At 31.8% G+C, this 19308-nt stretch overlaps 1 protein-coding gene across 4 annotated transcripts in view; it reads right to left on the bottom strand.

Moving 5' to 3' along the window:
• The window catches only part of LOC147065090 (scavenger receptor class B member 1-like), a 79061-nt gene that overhangs the window by 33020 nt on the left and 26733 nt on the right, over window positions 1-19308 (bottom strand). For 2 of the 4 annotated variants that reach the window (XR_015071718.1, XM_085956288.1), the window contains exon 2: window positions 3213-3652. Coding sequence is in view for 2 of the 4 variants with exons in the window: in XM_085956288.1 (XP_085812414.1) it covers window positions 3213-3549 (337 nt within the window). In the remaining 2 variants the exon portion in view is untranslated. Of the gene's footprint in view, window positions 1-3212; window positions 3653-4853; window positions 5107-19308 lie in introns of those variants that run through there. The other 2 variants (XR_015071719.1, XM_085956289.1) reach the window with 2 other exon arrangements.

Below are 19308 nucleotides of genomic sequence, written 5' to 3'. Positions count from 1 at the left end.
CCTAGATGGCAAATAAACAGACGGATAGTTACCGTAAAGAAATGTGTCGTCAAATAAGAGATATTATGTGGACTTTTCTCTCAATAAGATAACTGTGTCACGAGCTAAATGCTATCTTATTGGAACCACATATCGTCCAAATCAAAATCATGTCAAAAAAATCAGTAATCATGACGTTTCTGTAGCGTTCTCTATTGATAGTAACTGCATTGCCATTTTCGTTTTCAAAAAAAAATACGGTCCAATTATACCTCCAGACCATAAACCACACAAAACTGTTTTGTAGAAATATTTCAATAATAGCATGTGTGTTTTCATTATTCCAAATGTGACAATTGTGCTTATTTACGAAGGTATTTAACGAAAAATTAGCTTCATCGCTGAAGATGATTTTTTTTATTAAATAATTGATGTATATCAAGTTGCTGTAAGGCATAAAGCCCATTGACGCAGCGAGTGCGGCGCTCGCGCAAAATTTCTACAAGTGGCGCGTAAATCATCGAAAATACAACGTAATCAAATACGCCAGCGCACACTGGACTTGACGATGCCTTGTGCCCCGCCTGCCGGATGAGTCACCGTTTTTCGCTTCTCGGCGATACGATTTAATGAAAATACAAAGAAGTCCATTCATTGAACACGGCTACCAAAATCACGCTGCTCGAGGCGTCGTCGATCGACGGGCGAGAAGCAATTATTTAATAACAGAGATCTCTTTGTTTAATTTTATTCCGTGTCCTATATTTCGCTGGTTGAATAATGTCGTCGTAAATATTAATTACAAGCCCCGAAATAATATAATATTTTTATTGCTTTGTTATGAGAGACGCTGTAATAATAATTATTTTGTGCTGCTTGGGCCGCTTATTACATAGGTGAAGGGTAATGCGCGGCAAGAGACGTGTGATTATGGTTATGAATAAACGCTTCATACACCGACTTCGCCCGCTCGACGCGTTCTATGGGCACTATCGCTAAAGCCCACAATTTTGACGCACCAAATGGTCATTCGGTTTAAGTTCTTATATTAACTGCATTTTATACGCCTTCAAATGCATTTTTTATGAAGAATATTACATATATGTGATAAGAAAGTCCAATTTCTCGAGAATCAGTTGTAATTGATTGCTTTGGATTTTCATCCACACTTTGATTCACAATATCGATATTTTCACCAGTATGTTTTCGTTTTTGATGGGTTGGATTCTGAACATCACAAAAATTACAATTTATTTGAATTTTCCAAGTAAATTATGAATAGTAATCTCTGTATGTCGATTATTTTGATCATAAAGTGCACGTAGTAATGCCCGAAACGGCTCGAATAGATATATTATTGCTGTAAGTAATAAATTTTAACAATTTGTACACGCTGTATAACTCTTTATTTTTTATGATGATTTACCAAACAATACTCAACTGAACGCAGATGTCAATTTTGGTGGGAATCAGAAATCAAAAATGACTACTATGACGTTTTAAAAATTTATAGCACTAATTTGATAACCCTTTACTATTTTTACTAAGAGTTTTAAGCCAATTTAAATAATCGAAATTTCTGAATCCGTTATACTAATCACAAAAGCAAAAAAGGATAGTGCCAATACAATTTAAAAAATAACCACATTTTCAATCTTCCTTCAGACTTGGGTGTGATGTAATTTTGTATTTTATGTCTAATCATCTCTTTTCGGTGTAAATTATTGATAAAAGTATTATAATACATAATTAAGATATACATTTGTAATCTTTTAAAGAGTCCTTGAAGATAGTACGCTTACGTGTCGATAAAAATCACCAAGCAGTCTGTATGGATTTTCTTATGCTCGAATTATACGAGACATAGAGTGAAAAATAAGACTAGAGAGAACATTATATATCAGGTTTTATGCGGCAATTTTGTGTACGAACTTGATACACTTTAAAGTATCTTGATATTTATATGAATACGCAAAGAAGAACCACAATAAATGATTTATTCAGAGAGTCGTCAAATTAATAATATACTTCCAGAATAACCTTACCATTCATTCATTTTTAAAGTTAACTTCTTTTTCTACGAGTGTAATTTCGTTCAATGGCATTTTTTTATTTAACAATATAACGGACTAAAAGAGTACCAATTATAGTAGTGAAACAATCACAGAAACACCCTGCCTTGAGAAACTTAAATATATATTTTTGTAGAAAAAAACACAATTTTGAAAAACCTCAGAAACTTACATTAATTATTATACGAAATAATTCACATAAAAGACGTGAGTACGAGTCCCATTCGGTAGAACTTTTTTTCAAGATTTTTTTTCTAATATGTATATTTTAACATTGTTTTTTTTCTATTATAAAGAGTCTAACATTCTTAAACCTTATGTATATCAGTGGCGAAGGTAGAGGTAGGCTGTTAAGATCCACCATAAGTAGTGCACACTAAACTTTGTCAGTCACACGTATTTGTTTTCATTGAAATAAGACTACAGTTTACGGATGGTGTTAGTTAGTTTTTAGAAACCAATTAAACCCTGCGAAACCAAGTCATAATAGATAATAGTCAAAAAATACTCGTCTATCTATAAAATGTCTAAAATTATGCAATTAAATCATACACTACTTACGAGTAACATATTTTATAGTTAGAATAATATTTTATATCTATTATAGTTTGGCTCAGAAAGGGATTAATGAATTAAAAAATTTACCAACAATATGTGTAATAATATGTATTCTTAATCAAACGAAAACAAATTTAATAAGCATGAATGAAAAAGTGTGCACAATAATGTGCCGTATTGCCTAAACTATACCAAAACTTGGTTTCGGCAAGGTTTATTTGATGTTTAAAAACTAACCAACACCATCTGTAAACTGTAGTCTCAATAAAAACACAAAAGTAGGTATAACTAACAAAGTTTAATGTGTACTATTTATGGCGCATCTTAACAGCCTACCTCCACCCTTCACTACTGATAGATATTCAGTATTGAATAAAAAAAAAATAAAAAAAATACACACATCATATTGAGATTTGTGACCTTACTGGAACTTGAACTTAGACCCCTTAGTGTGTAAAGTACTACAAGGGCCACCGCTTTACAATCAAATATATTATGTAACACAGTACAATAAACTTTATGAAGCTATCATGACACTACTGCTACATGGGACGATTTGTATAGTATTATAAACACTCAAATGAAGAATAAAATTCTACTTACTGCAAGCTGATTTTCTTGGCGATTTTCTCTCCCAGCACAAAACAGGTACACATTTGATTCTAGCGCTTGTAATCAACCTTCCTCCAGCGCACGCAACGCACCCTGTGACCGCTGTATCCTGCCTCGTCAGCGCGTTTCCATTCGGCCCCACCATCCGCGGGCTCGCGTGCGTCTCCAGCAATAGATTCCTGTACTCTTCATCGTCTTCCTTCTTCAGTAAACTCCGAGAGTTCAGTTCATTGTTTGCGAGCAAAATATTACAATTTTTCCGAGTCTCGTCTTTCATTTCCATGTTGTTCATGAGTAATATGTTTTTTTGTTCACTTTCAGGCAGCATTTTCGCTGATCAATTTTTAATATTTTTTATTCAGTAAAAATATTGGTGTCAATAACATGTCACCTAGTCAGTTTTTGTTGTTACTTCTGGCACACTGTTTGATCTGTGAATAAATTTAATTAATATATTAATAAAAAAAAGATTTACATTTATTTATAATGCTTAAATACGTCATACTGTGTTTGACAGCTGTTAATTATTATCGTATGATTCAATTTAATTTAAATATATATATGTATATATTATAATAGACTTAAAAAAGTAGTTACCAACATGACATTCAAAACTAAAGAAATATCCGCAGCATTAGAAAAAATTTGAAAAAAACAAAAATTATAAAATAGATACATGGAAGTACCTACACCGAATGAGCTAAGTAAACCTTATACCCCGTTTACACGTGCATGGATATACTGTGCACGATGAAGATAGTGAAGGTTCCAAATGTTTATGATTTATTGCGCGCAAATAAGATTATTTTCGATCTGCGCCTGCGAGTAGAGCGATAGGGGCGAACATGCCGGTAAAAAAACGAACTACTCACTTTGAGCTTGACCATTTTTCAATACGACCTGTCAGATAGTAGTATAAAATGACAACCTCGCGTCTCTCTCACTCTTGAATAATGAAATTGGAGAGACAGTCGGCACTTTTACGTGTAAACAGTAATTGTCATGATAGTTTAAAATAAGCACGATTGCCGACAGTAATTCCATGCACGTATACAGGCACTATTATTCTAAGAATTTATAAAACAATGTCCACGTATACTCATTCTCACATAAGTGGAATATATAGATTTGGTTGAACAGAGTTATTGCCCTCCCAATTTGCGTCACCAATTAGTTCTGGGAAAACAAACAACTTAATATAATCATCAGGGACACACTCGTCAATACTACTAAGAAAGACACAGTTCTCATTTACACCGTGTATAAGTCGTAAAAAATAATGATGCAAATCAATTCAAATGCAATGTTTTTTTGTGACATTAGTACAATAATAATTATTAATATATACAACGACGAACGTTCAAAGTATAACATAACGGAATTAAAATGGAATATGTCAAAATATCGTGACGATCCGACAATTGGAATTGATATTAAACAAAAACGATTTATACATATTTTTATTTTTTATAACAATCGATTTTTGTTAAAATAAATAAGCTATGAATTAGTCAAAAATCTTTTCTATACATTAGAGCAAACTTAATAAACCAAATTTAATTAATAAACATTACCATATAACAGTATGGTACATAATATCAGGGAACTCAGAAATAATGGGAACTGAAATACCTAACGGATGTGGAGAAGCAGGCAACCTATCTCGAATGTGGAAGAATACGGGATAAACTTAAACACGTGTCAAGAATACACCATACGTCGAATACTGACAACTTCTCTCCGTTTATGCATTGACGCTCATTTAATATTGGCGTATTGACGGTTGCAACACACACTATTACACGTCCGTAATGCGTGATTAATTTTCGTAGGACACTCACACATTCAAAACCCTATATTTAATAATCTGTTCTGTGGTACATATAGTAAGATGTGATCCTTTGACAAATTCACATTTTGCAACCTTTTTTTCATTTAAATTTATTTTTGAGTTTAAATAAAAAATATTTTTCTTTATATTGTTTTTAGTTATTAATTAATTATTAAAACACTTTAAACTGTAGATTATTCTTTTAAAAAATGTCTCAAATTACAAGCTTCGTATTTTTTGCTATGTGCCTCTAGTAGGCGGCGCTTGACATTAAATAGGTATCGATTATTACAGATAAAATATAAATTTATGTCGCAAAATAAAGAAAAAACAATAATAGTATTTCGACACAATACAACGTGCATTAAGCGCTGAAACCGAAAACCCACTCACGTTGACTGATTTGATCAGTTCGTCAAATGCGTTTTAGACGATGTGACGGCATTACACTACGCCAGCGGTTCCAAAATCGGTTCCGTGAAGTAAAATCAAGGATTCGGTACTGTTCGGTTATCAGGAATACAGCAGAAAACACATTTTGAAAATAGCCGATAAACTGGATTATTTGTTAGGTTAACCTAACCTAACCTAAACTAACACAAACTAACATATAATCCAGTATATCGGGTATTTTCAAAATGTGTTTTCCGCTGTATTCCTGATAATCGAACAGTACCAAGAATTCTACGCGGGGGTCTGGTTCTGGAAGGTTGATTGAAAATACCAGTCAAAAATATGTTTAAACATAAAACTGTGGTAGACTAAACGATCCAGATTTATGACTGAATGAATATACATAATTTGAAAACATCTCATGTATATACACACTAGAGATGGGAAAACTGGTCGATTTTGAAGACTAAGTATACTTACCACCAGTATAAAAAAATACTTAGTATAGAAACTTATTCCAAAATACTTACTAGTATTTAGAATACTATATAGAGAGTTTGACGTGCGTATGCGACAAAAATTTCATACTCAACTGAAACTAAAACCATTAGTATTTGAAATGCGTATCGGCTCAGGGAACTCAGACAGGGCTTCAATAGAATCGCTAAAAATATGCTGGGCTCCGCTTGTCGAATAGTCCCATTTATTATAAAATTTTAAACACATTTTAAATTTATGAGTTATTTTTCTGTTAGATTACAATATTCTTGTTAACAAAAATGAATAACAGTGATTTTTTTTTTAATTTTAAACATGTTTTGAGCGGTCATATTATAATGTGCGTCATGTCACCACTGTGCTGCGACACAAAATTTATGACCAATTATTCATACATTCGAACGCAATAGACTAATAAATTAAAATATACCTATATTCAAGTGCTATTTCGTTCGCGCGTATTTAATGTCAATAGTGTTAAAAGTCTACCAACTGGCGAGTGCACAGAACAGCGACTCGCGATGATATAATCACAAGTTTTTTGGAATAAGTTTATTGGGCCACACATACTGAGTATGGGTAGTTTCATCCGAAACATGAGTACACAAACTGGTGACAGTATTTCCAACTCACCTCTAATACACACTAGAAAAAACAATTTTGTAGAAAAAGTACGACACCCGATGGGACTTAAACCTGTATCTGCTAGATTTGCGCCAGTATGCTTTTCCAATTAAGCTACGGGATTCTTATTGAATCACGACAATTTTTAACTAGTACTTGTTATATGAAATGCTTATCGAATGATGACGAATTTATGACTATTTTTAAAGTCGATCATGACACAAAAATAATGGGAAGTGGGTTACCTTCTGGGTAAGACGATAACAAGGTTTAAATCTCGACTATGGATAAATATGAGATAAATTTCAACACGTGTCAAAGAATATGTTATTTTAATAGTTTTTAATAATAATACATTTAAGTTTGTCACGTAAACGAAACGCGCATTTATTATCCGTAATATTTAAGGACACTCGATGCACTTTGTATTTCTTGCGTTTTATGGCCTGACCATTATAAAGTAATAAATAGAATCTGGCTTCAAAGCCTTGGCCCATGACGACTGGCTGTCACATTTTATATCTTATTAATCCGTTCTGCGATCACGATAATTTAAAAATGTAGGTAGGTATTTGAAGAAATGGGTAATTACTTCACGAAATATTCTCGACATACCTTGCCTATTTACAAAAAAAATCTGTGTGTGTACTTATGTACGCGCGTTAGAAGTTACACTTCTTTGGCGTAACAAAACAAAAACAAAACTTATGATAAACTAGATTCTTTGACTAACTCTTAATTATCTTGTTAAATTACACACTCAAGAAAAAGGACCGCTTATTGGAACGCCGTTAGCTTATTTCTATACACTTTAACTTATATTACTAAATTAGATAGTGGTTTCGTTGTTTTTATTTTTAAAGTACCAACTGTCACTCTGACGTTTAATCATTTGTTTTCATAAGGAATTGCGGATGGCCGACAATAATAAATTCGCTGCCTAGGCAACGAAACAATTCTAAACTAAAATATTATACTGTATAATCGTCACGATTGCAGTATCACACTGTGGCGTAAAGGTAGTGCGTTCGGCTGATAACCGAACAATCTGTGGTTCGAATCCAATCGAGTGCGTTTTTTTTCGTGTGAAAAAAAAATTATGTGTTACATGTCACACGCCAAAAATACACTCTGATCTGATTTCCCAAACGCACCAAAATAAGTATAACTTCAAAAATGGTTTTTTAAAGCCCTGTTATACCATTGAGATTTTACAAGGGGTCTATAATATTGAGTACTGTCATTTTTCTCGTCCATTTATTTCATTAATGGTCATAATTGGGTATAATGTGTAGTTTTATTTTATAGTTTAATGTTTCGTGAGGTTTTTAGAGATCAATTTCATGTGTATGTTGTATGCGTAAAGCTCCTTAAGCCCATCACTTCTTTTATAGTATTGGCCAGTAGTTAATGATATGCCTCACTGTTTGAGATTTGTTGCTGTCGCATACAGTCATCGTACTACAAATTGAATCCATTTAAATAAGCTCTCAGTACACCGTCGCTTGAGAGTAAGATGAGCGATTCTTTGATAACCAACATTTCTTCTTCACCAGTATCACATCTGCCCGCTTCACAGAGATACAACAACGGCTGATGTTTTAACCTATTTAAATAAGTTATGTACCGCTGATTTCACAGTCGTGAAAATTAAATCAAGGGGGGACTACGCATCCTTCAAGGTAGGTATCCCTTCTGATGTCACGGATACTGTTTTGAGGGCGGATAACTGGCCACTTCACTCATTCATAAAAGAATGGGTGTCGAGAGTGGAAACTCCACGGTTGCCGGTTAGCTAAAAATTATGTATTAACACTTATTTTATGTCATGTCGTGAACGTTTTGAATTTGTAATTTGTTATGTTCATTATATGTAAAATAAATAAATTTGATTTGATAATAGTAGAAGTAAGATGTAGAGATCCAACAAAAATAATGCATACTTTATCAATAATACTTATATATTTACATTGAACTAAAAATATAATTTACAGATTGGTTTTTAAAATTCTAGTAAACTTTAACGAAACCATAATAAATGAAAAATATTCTTCTATCTATTAAATATCTAAAATGATGACGTATGATTTAATGGCATAATATTAGATATATCTCTACCTACCTATTCCGAAAAATACAAAGCTTTGAATTTGAGACATTTTTTTGATAAAATTATAATAAATTGTAAAAAAATGTGAATTTGTCAAAGGATCCCATCTTATTGTTACATATTTTATGGACATATTCAGTTTTATATGTTTTATCTAATTCTTAGTTTCAATATTTTTATAGGTACTTTAAAAAACAATGATTTTTATAAAAATATAAATGTGTATAAGTAAGTAACTTGAAATCCTTTTTATTTATATGAAATCTTATTTAGGTATGGGCCAATATTGACGCTCAATGGATCTGGTAGGTAGAGAGATCACCTTAAGGTTTGCTTTAGGCAGGGTTTAATTAAATTTTAAAAACTTACCAATACAATCTTCAAATAATGTTCTTAGTTCAATGAAAATAAATAATTACTATGACTGACAAAATTTAGTTTGTACTATTTATTGCGGATCTGCACAGCTTTAATAATATTATGAAGTGTTAAACTTTTTTGTTAATCCTTATTTTTTGTACTGCATAAAAATATGTAGGTAAATATAATTGGGAAACGCTGCACTATATACCTACATCATGGCGTTATTTATATTCATTATGCATATTATATATTCAAGGTAAGGCCAATTAATAGGTGAATCGCGAAACAATTTTCGGTATTTTTATTATTTCTTAGTTTTTGCACAAACCGCGTTTATGGGATCACAGCAAAAATCTGAAATATGTAGCGCAAAAAAAAACGATGCAATCTAATTTTAACTAGGTACCTATGCAGTTTTAACGAAGGTTTTTATAAATATTTCGTTGGTCGGAAAAAATATTAAGGACCAATCTTCTTTTGGATCCACATACATATTTTACCACGTTTTTATTAACTCGTATTCTTGTTTGTCCAGTACAGATTTTTTGTTGTGTCCAGTATAAATTTTTTCTTATTTGTCCAACATTTGTATTGGACGATTGAAGATTTTTAACTAACTTTCCGACTAGCTAGACATTTGAAACTTTTAGAATATATCAGAACACGACGACAATGCATTCTTTTAATACTTTTAGCCATTTTTAAGCAGAATTGAATACATTTTCAGTTAATTCTGTTTTGTATGGAAAGTCATTATTGTTGGTTGCTAAGGGGGCCCTAGCAACTAAATTATTAATATATACGTGCGTTACTATGGAAATCAATATGAAATGTTAAAATGACATTTCAATAAAAAGTTTTTATTAATACATAGAATTGTCAAGTTTATATGATTCAACAAAAAATTTAAAAACGTGGTATATAAAAAGTTCTTTTTATCTTGTAATTATTTGTACAGAAACCACAGTTTTCATTTTTTAAATCGAATAAGGCGATTAGTATTGTCCCTTACTTACTAATCCCTATACCTACTTAAGACGTTAATATTAATCTTATATGTTTATACACCCGTTTGCTAAAGGATACGAAGTCGCATTTTTTCTTATATAAACTTTTAGTCATAAGTTATATAATATGTTTACATATTCAAATCAGGTACATACGTGATCAAACTTATTTTACCTAAAAAATATTTTTTTACTAATTTCACGAGTTTGTTGCTAGCTCGTGTAGGGATTACAATACCGGTTTTAAACGTCTAAAATACTGGAATTTTTCGTATTAAGAAAGCACAGCACACTCGTTTACTTTTTTGAAAATGAATATAAGTTATTTTTTCATTACTTTGTACTATTTTGCCAAATAAATTGAGTGTATAATTTATGTGCTGCTAAAATGCAAATATATTGACTGTATCAAGGTGATATAATAATAAAACAAAAACCAATCAAAATAAATATATTTATAAAATTGTTGCGATGAATTTACATTATATTATTTTGAAATATAAAACATCCGTGACAAAATCTTTAATCATAGTGTACAAGCGTTTAATTTAAGAAGCTTTTCCTGCAGCCAGACTTATTTGCACTTGATGAACTAGCCTATTTAAAACTCACCAGTTATACAATATGAATACACATTTTTAAATGTCAACATAATAAATGTAGGTATGTAGGTTTTTGCTACGAAATAATGTTTTAAAGAGATTTTAATAGCTATATGTACTGATAAATACTTCTGCTTATTTATATATTTTAGCGAATACCGGTATTGATACCGGTATTCAATAATAAATACCGTAAAACCAGTATTAATATTTTCATTCGGTATTGCAATCCCTACTCGTGACTATTTTGTATGTAAATAGTCGATTACAACAACAAACAAACTTAGTTAACCACTTTTAATAATATTGTGAATAAACATTTTTTTTTAATATTGACTGTCTGTTTCGTCAATTATGGAAAGATGTGTTTATATTTTTTTTTGTCAAATTATATTAACATAAAATAAAATTTCAAGACGTTCACAAGATGATATGATTATATAGATTATTATTAGATATGATTGTCTTGATAATGTTACAACCAAATACAAGAACTTTTTATATACAACGTTTTTAAATTTTCTGTTGAATCATATAAACTTGACTTGACTAGCTTAAACGATCAAAAAAAATTGTACTTGATAGAAATAATACTGAAATGTCATATTGATTTCCATAGTAACGCACGTATATATAAATAATTTAGTTGCTAGGACCCCAGACCCCTAGCAACCAATAATGGTGTTGAAATAACTTTTCATACAAAACAGAATTAACTGAAAAATAATTCAATTCTACTTAAAGATGGCTAAAAGTATTTTTAAAAAATGCATTGGCATCGTGTTCTGATAATATATTCTAAAAGTTTAATATGTCTAGCTAGTCGGAAGTTAGTTAAAAATCGATTGCAAGATTTGTACCACACAAAGAACCACCGGACAAATAAGAATACGACCTAAGAAAAACGTTGTCAAAATTATAAACTGCGTGGAAGTACCTCGAATGATGTAAGTGGACCCTTATTTAAGAATTTATAAAACAATGTTCACCTAAACTCATCCTGAGGTATCTACTTGGAATATTAATATCTGAAGTGGTTTCATTGAACACAGTTATTTCCTGCCCTACTGAAATTTCCGGTGGGAATTCTACACATTGGGAAAATGATGTTTCCGATGTCTAAGATAGTTATCAAGGGGACACTGGTCAACTCTACCAAGAATGGCGGTGTAATAAGTCGGAAACATAAATAAGCATTGATCCTTTTTTGTTTGCTGTACTTGTTGTTTGCGCAATATGCATAATGTTTTCTTATACATAATTATTTTTATATATTTAAATAAATATACATATAGCCCTCGAGTACAAGAATGTTGACTATCTATGACTTAACGGTCATATGAACACCTATAATCACAGTTACACCATCATAATAATATAACTAGCGTAATGTGAATCTACGTGAACATGACAATCTACGATTTATTAAAATAATTACAAGATAAAAAGAACTTTTTATATACCATGTTTTTAAATTTCCTGTTGAATCATATAAACTTGACAATTGTATGTATTAATAAATACTTTCTTTGTACTTGATAGAAATAGGTACTGAATAAATATTATAGAATACTGAAATGTCATTTTGACATTTCATATTGATTTCCATAGTAACGCACGTATATATTAATAATTTCGTTGCTAGGACCATCCCCTACCAACCAATAATAGTATTTTACTTGTTACGATTTTCTTCCGAAATAACTTTTCATACGAAACAGAATTAACTGAAAATGAATTCAATTCTACGTAAAGATGGCTAAAAGTATTTAAAAAATGCATTGGCATCGTGTTTTCATCGGCACAAAATTTTATGTTGAACTGTAAATGAGATTAAGAGATAAATACAATATACATCACTTAAATGCATTGGTGAAAATCTTAAGCACATATTATATTATTATATGATTTATAATAAACTATTTTTTTTTATTCAACAAATAATTCACAATATATGAAAATGTAACATTCCATATATTGAACATATATAACTTGAAAACACCTGACAACATACCCACTAGAAAAAATCACATTTGAAAAAAATACAATGCCCGACGGAATTTGAACCCTGATTGAATTGAATTGCTTTATTGCCGGGCGTCGTTTAGTAATTAAAGTAATTGATATTCCTTGATATAAAACACAAACACCGATGGTCAATAATTGCGCAATTTTATAAGCATTTCATGTAGAACCTACTTGTTTAAATTATCTTATCACAATTAGGTAGGAGGCTCGTAGATTAATTGGTTAAAGCATATTGGCGCGGGTACCTGTGGAAATACGGGTTCAAATCCCGTCAGGCATCGTATTTTTAATATATCTGAGCTGTTTTTAAGTTATATGTTCAATATATATATGAAAGTGAATAAGAAAAACGTTACTAATGCGTCAATTACATTGAGCTACTTTACGAGCTGTTTGTAGGCGAATTTAAAGGCGGGCGATTCAGCTACTGCGATTGTGATGATGACACACAAAACTTTCCATTCGCTGAGAAGCCACAAGCCAGCGACTATTTTGACAGAACGTAGTTCGTTTTTTTACCGGGAGGTTGCTACTGCGCTCTACTGCGCAGACGCAGTGGCCCACACGCCAACGTGTAGCGTGTAAAGTTGACCGGCTTTCAACTTTTCTCGGTAGATTGATTTGCTTTTTAGCTTGTTCAATGATGACACTGGGCGACTTTACAGGCAGATTGTAAATTCGCCAATAAGCAGCTCGTACAGTAGCTCAATGTAATTGACGCATAAGACAAATAGATACATTATATGCAAGTTACTTCAAACTTACTTACTGTGAGATATAATATTTTTTAACCCGGCACAGAGAAAAATGCCTTGCATTAGTATTACAAACGTAAAATAATTAACTGTCATTGTTTTTAGAATATGACCAATGACAAATATCGAGCATAATATTACACGCAGTATTTATAACTATATATACTTACCTAATCATTTTTCAAAATTTCAAAATCATTTCGCATTGTTTAGTAATCTCCAACGTGCCATCTTTTATTTTAATAAGACTGTAATAAACCTCGGATGTACACAGTCATATCGGCCATAGGAGATATAACAAAATAATACTGGATGACGACGACCCTTACTATTACTGTGACATCTAGTTAAGATGCCTCAAAGATCAATTTATATTAGATTATAATTTGACGTATATGCTTCGTATTTTGGGTAATAGATGTCTGTATGAAATTGAAATTTTTTATGTGATCCCTTTTAAATAAATGAATCAGAGTTTTATAAAAACTAACTCCCCATTAAAACAGTCACTTCGTTGGATTTAAAAGCTTAACAACGATATATTACAAATTTGTTGAATACATATTATTTTACTTCAATGTTTTACTAAATTAATAATATTTACTGCAGAAAACTTAATAGGTTTAAGAATTATGTTATCGTATGCAATATAAAAATGCGAATTCAATAGAATATGTCACCTTGATATGTTTTATGTGTACCTATATAAAATGTGTATCTTCTCTTCTATTGTATTCAAATTCTAATGCATGAGAATGTATGTCAACAATAACGTGTTGACTTTTGCATAGCCAAGTTATAGAAAATTATTATATAAGTGCGTAGTCAGAGTTTCATTGAAAAATAATGAGAAAAGAGTTGAATGTTCTGGGCGAAATTATCAATAAAATCTTTTTAATTTGTGTTAGAATAAATGAATGGTTTATAAAGTTCAACCCAAAACGTTTGGATCGCTTGAGATCTCATGTAGACCCATAAATGGCCGCCAAGACGCAGTTATCGATACCCGATTTCATCCACCTGTCTGGCCGATTTTGAGTGTCCGATCAGTTTATACTTGAGCCAGCTTTCACATCAAAACGTGACCTCATCGTTATTCACAAAACACACGTTGCCAAATAGAGCTCCGCAGATTTGTCTACTGCGACTTTTTAGTTTTAAAAAAACATCTACTGTTGCATTCCACAAGTTGCACGCTTCTCGGGCTACGAGTCAAAGATGCCAGGACGCATACAAACACCTACGAATTGGCCATTCCTAAACCGGCTCGCCGATCGCCACATCCAAATATCTATACGTTTCGAAGGTTACGTGCGACTATCGCTAGGTAGATGTGCGCGGTCTTCATTTGTGACACCGGATTGACGTTCTTGGAAGGTTTGATTTATGGCTGTGCGGCAGACGAGGCGAGATGTGAGAGCCAGCTGATACTTATTATCGGGGTTTTTTTTTGTCTATGAAGTGGTATTTTTTTTTAATTTCACTAGGTTATCTACTTCAAACAATGTAAGCAATTATAATGTCACTTTTTCATATGTTTAGATATATTTTGTTAAAAATTGTTTATCCTATGATGATTTCATTTAAAAATTGAAAATTTTTAAATATCTTGTCTGTAAGATATAGATTCGGTTTCTATCTTTTATCTCAGTGATACCTGGTCTCAAAAAAAGGGTACAAAGTCCATAGATTATTCAGACCGCAAATTCATCCTTTTTGGCCATTATGCGGCACCCGTGCCATTAACAAATAATCATTATAGTTGCACAATGTAAGTAATTATTTATATATGAGTAATGGTTACACTAAGGAATGTTGATTTTTTTTAATCCTGTTTCTAAGTAAGATAAAATAAATAGATACAGACTTTATACTAGATTCAATGATTTATAGTTTTTGTACCAGTTGAAGGTTACTAACTTTTTTAATAAGTAATTAAATTTGTTTATTAATACGAATAATATGAATATAATATTAATTATTCGACGCATGTACTATATCCACAGTACTATACCCTAATAGTAGTACGTCTTACTATTGAATACAAATATGCTAATTTTATTATTAATGAGTCAAAATTGATATGATAAGATTAATTAATTAGTGTATGAATGTAAGTGCCTCCTCTGGAACCAGTATTAAGTAGGTACTGAGCGTGCAAAGTCCTTAATAGTCTGCGAACCTTGGCAGGTTCTACTTAAGTCAAATACTAAAATATATGATAGGGGCAAAACTTATGATTTATCGACGTTTTACAATCCTCGACAGAGATATTTTTTAGTTTTATTTTTTTATTCTATGAAATTAAAAAAAAAAAGTTTTACTTCAGATCAACCAGCAAAACACTTTTACCCAGGTCTATGATGGTATTGTTTAGCCCATCGCGAATTTAATAAATTATGTCCAAAATTAAATTCAAGTGTATTTTTTATGTTTTTCCCGTACGTTGAACAAATTCCGTTCAATTGAAAGACTTTTTTGTGGCAACACTACTTCCGATTCTCACATTTTTATACATTCCTGTTAATCATTTCTTCAATTAACGAGATTCTCGTTAATAATTTCTCAAGAGATGACCATCTAAGAAATTTCTGAAAAAAATCTATCTCGAGATACGAAAATCAACTTTTCTCATAATATCTCAAGAATTCTCGAGACGAAAAACCTCGAACATAAGCTCTACTCATGATCAAGCTTGAATATGCGACGAAATGCAAGATCCACTAAAATATAACTTCAATAAGATACTACAAGTTAATGAGGCGTTACATTTAACAATTTCTTCCCTAATGATATTCTGTAGTCAGGGGCGGCTCTACCTCAAGGGTTCCTAGGGACCACCCCACATCCCTAGCATGTAAAAAATACACGTCCGATATTTTAATTATTGGACATAATATACCTACTTCATTATATGATTAAAACTATTTAATTTATTTTATCCACCTAAACCCGTCGCTATTCTATATATATATTTATTATTATTATAGAAATAAATAAAGCAATGATTTTAAATTATATAATAACATAATGATGATTACGCGGTATTAAAATAATTATTAAAAATAAATACGCTCTGACAACTATGTACAAATTAAGAAAGCTGTGGCGTCTATTTTTCGCTGACCGGGATGACTCGGTTCCACCCGTCGTCGCGTTACAAATCTCTTTCTACAAAGGGTGCGATTGCATTAGCGTTAGTACACGCATACCGGGGAGCGATTCAAATTACCCCGAGGTGAGTAAATAAAGTATGTCGTTGCTCAAAACCGATAATGGTAAGTCTATAATAATTAATTATTATTAATTAAGTTAATATTTTTAAGCACGCTTTTAGATGTGATTAAGTAACGACTCAGATAATCATATTATTTATTCTAAAAAATTACTCATTTCCCATTAATAAAATCATATTATTATAAATAGCTCGGTACATAATATATAATAATTATGAGGAAGTAGGTAGGTAAGTAGTATGTATATTTAATAATTATTAATGGCTAAATTCCACCACTTGAAAGTCGCCACTGTATGTAGTCATTGAAGACCCGACAAGAAGAATAAGTATGTAAATATTTAAACGTTACTAGCCGCAAGTGTCATACAAACTAAGTTTTTGATCCCATTAATTTCCACACTTCTTGCTAATCTAATATATAAAAATTAATATTTGTGTGTTTGTGTGTTTGTTTGTTCGTATTTAATGCGCAGCCATACCGTTCATCCGATTGCGATAAAACTTTGTAAACTTATTGCTTGCACTTGCGGAAAGAGTATAGGCTATACTAATATATAAAAATGAATGTCTGTCTGCCTGTATGTCTGTCTGTCTGTGTGTCTGTCCCGTATGCGTTCCTATACCATTCATCCGATTGCAATGAAATTTTGGTAAGTAGTTATATGCACACCCATAAAGGTTTCTGAATTAGAAAAATCATCATCTTCTTCTTCTTCTTCATTCTATTTTCTTTTATTCGTATGGTTTCTATACCATTCATCCGATTGCAATGAAATTTTGATAAGTGGTTGTTTGCACATCCATAAAGGTTTTTAAATTATAAAAATCATCATTTTCTTCTTCTTCTTCATTCTATCTTCTTTTATTCGTATGGTTCCTATACCGTTCATCTGATTGCAATAAAATTTTCGTCAATAATTGTGCCAACACCCGCGAAGGTTTCTGAATTAGTACAACCATCTTCTTTTTCTTCTTCTTCTTCTTCTTCATTCTATATTCTTTTATTCGTATGGTCCCTATACCATTCATCCGATTGCGATGAAACCTTCGTCAGTTATTGTGGTAACACCCGCAATGGTTTTTGAATTAGTACAAGTATCTTCTTTTTCTTCCTTGGTTCCTATACCATTCATCCGATTGCAATGAAATTTTGGTAAGTGGTTGTATGCACATTCATAAAGGTTTCTGAATTAGAAAAATTATCATCTTCTTCTTCTTCTTCATTCTATCTTCTTCTATTCGTATGCGTTCTTATGCCATTCATCAAATTGCGATGAAAATTTGACCAGTTGTTGTGCGCAAGCCCGCGAAGGTTTCTAAATTAGTACAACCAGCTTCTTCTATTCGTATGCGTTCCTATACGATTCATCCGATTTGGTGAGTTGTCGTGCGCACGCCTGCAAAGGTTTCTGAATTAGTAAAACCATCATCTTCTTCTTCTATTCGAATGCGTACCTACACCATTCATCCGATTGCAATGAAACTTTGGTGAGTTGTCGTGCGCATGCCCACAAAGATTTCTGAATTAGAAAATCATCTTCTACTTCTATTCTTATGCGTTCCTATACCATTCATCCGATTGCAATGACATTTTGATCAAGTGTTGTGCCCTTGCCCGCAAAGGTTTCTGAATTAGTACAATCATCTTTTTCTTCTTCTATTTGTATGCGTTCTTATGCCATTCATCCGATTGTGATGAAATTTTGACCAGTTGTTGTGCGCACGCCCGCGAAGGTTTTTGAATTAGTACAACCATCTTCTTCTTTTTTTATTCATATGCGTTCCTATACCATTAATCCGATTGCAATGAAACTTTGGTGAGTTGTCATGCGCATGCCCACGAAGATTTCTAATTTAGAAAATCATCTTCTTCTACTATTCGTATGCGTTCCTATACCATTCATCCGATTGCGATGAAACTTTTGTCAGTTGTTGTGTGCACACCTGCGAAGGTTTCTAAATTATTATTATATAAAATACAAAGTTTGTTGTTTGTTTGTTCCATCCAATTTTGATTTTTTTTTTTACCACATATTAATAACATTAATAACGTTTTCATATTTTGGATTCGATTTTAATTTAGTGTTCTTATGTTTGACCTTTACTCCTATTAGAATTATTTTCATATTGCCATATTGTATTACACAGATATTTTAATATTAAAAAAATAATTACCTCTTATTATTTTTCAAATATCTAAGATAAATATAACCACGAAGCGACCCTGTGCGAAGCCGGGTACTTCAGCTAGTATAATATAAAGAACTATAACGTACTTTATAACTGTAAAATCAAATATTACCTATAATTATTATCACTATTGTCGAAAACGGGTAAGAGTACGTAGAAAAAAAAGAACAAACCAATAATGTTTCCTGGCTGCTGTAGTATACAAACTACTCATCGAGTGCCACAGAACCTTGAAAAACTCGTCAGTTTTCCAAGGTAAAAGGGTTGATGACGTACACTAGTGATTCCCAAAGGGGTTCCGCGGAACGGATATCATTCATTGGCATCGTAACGGAAAAGTTGAAATTGCAATAGCTATTGCAATATTTAATGAATTTAAATATCATTTGAGACTAGAATTGTAAGGATCGTCACTTAGAATCTGCTTATGATCGACTATCTGCTTAAG

The sequence above is a fragment of the Rhyacophila brunnea genome, unplaced genomic scaffold (genome assembly GCF_057557595.1).
Source record: "Rhyacophila brunnea isolate RB1 unplaced genomic scaffold, BYU_Rbru_1.0 scaffold_6, whole genome shotgun sequence".
NCBI lineage: Eukaryota > Metazoa > Arthropoda > Insecta > Trichoptera > Rhyacophilidae > Rhyacophila > Rhyacophila brunnea.
This window is presented reverse-complemented; position numbering and strand designations above follow the sequence as displayed.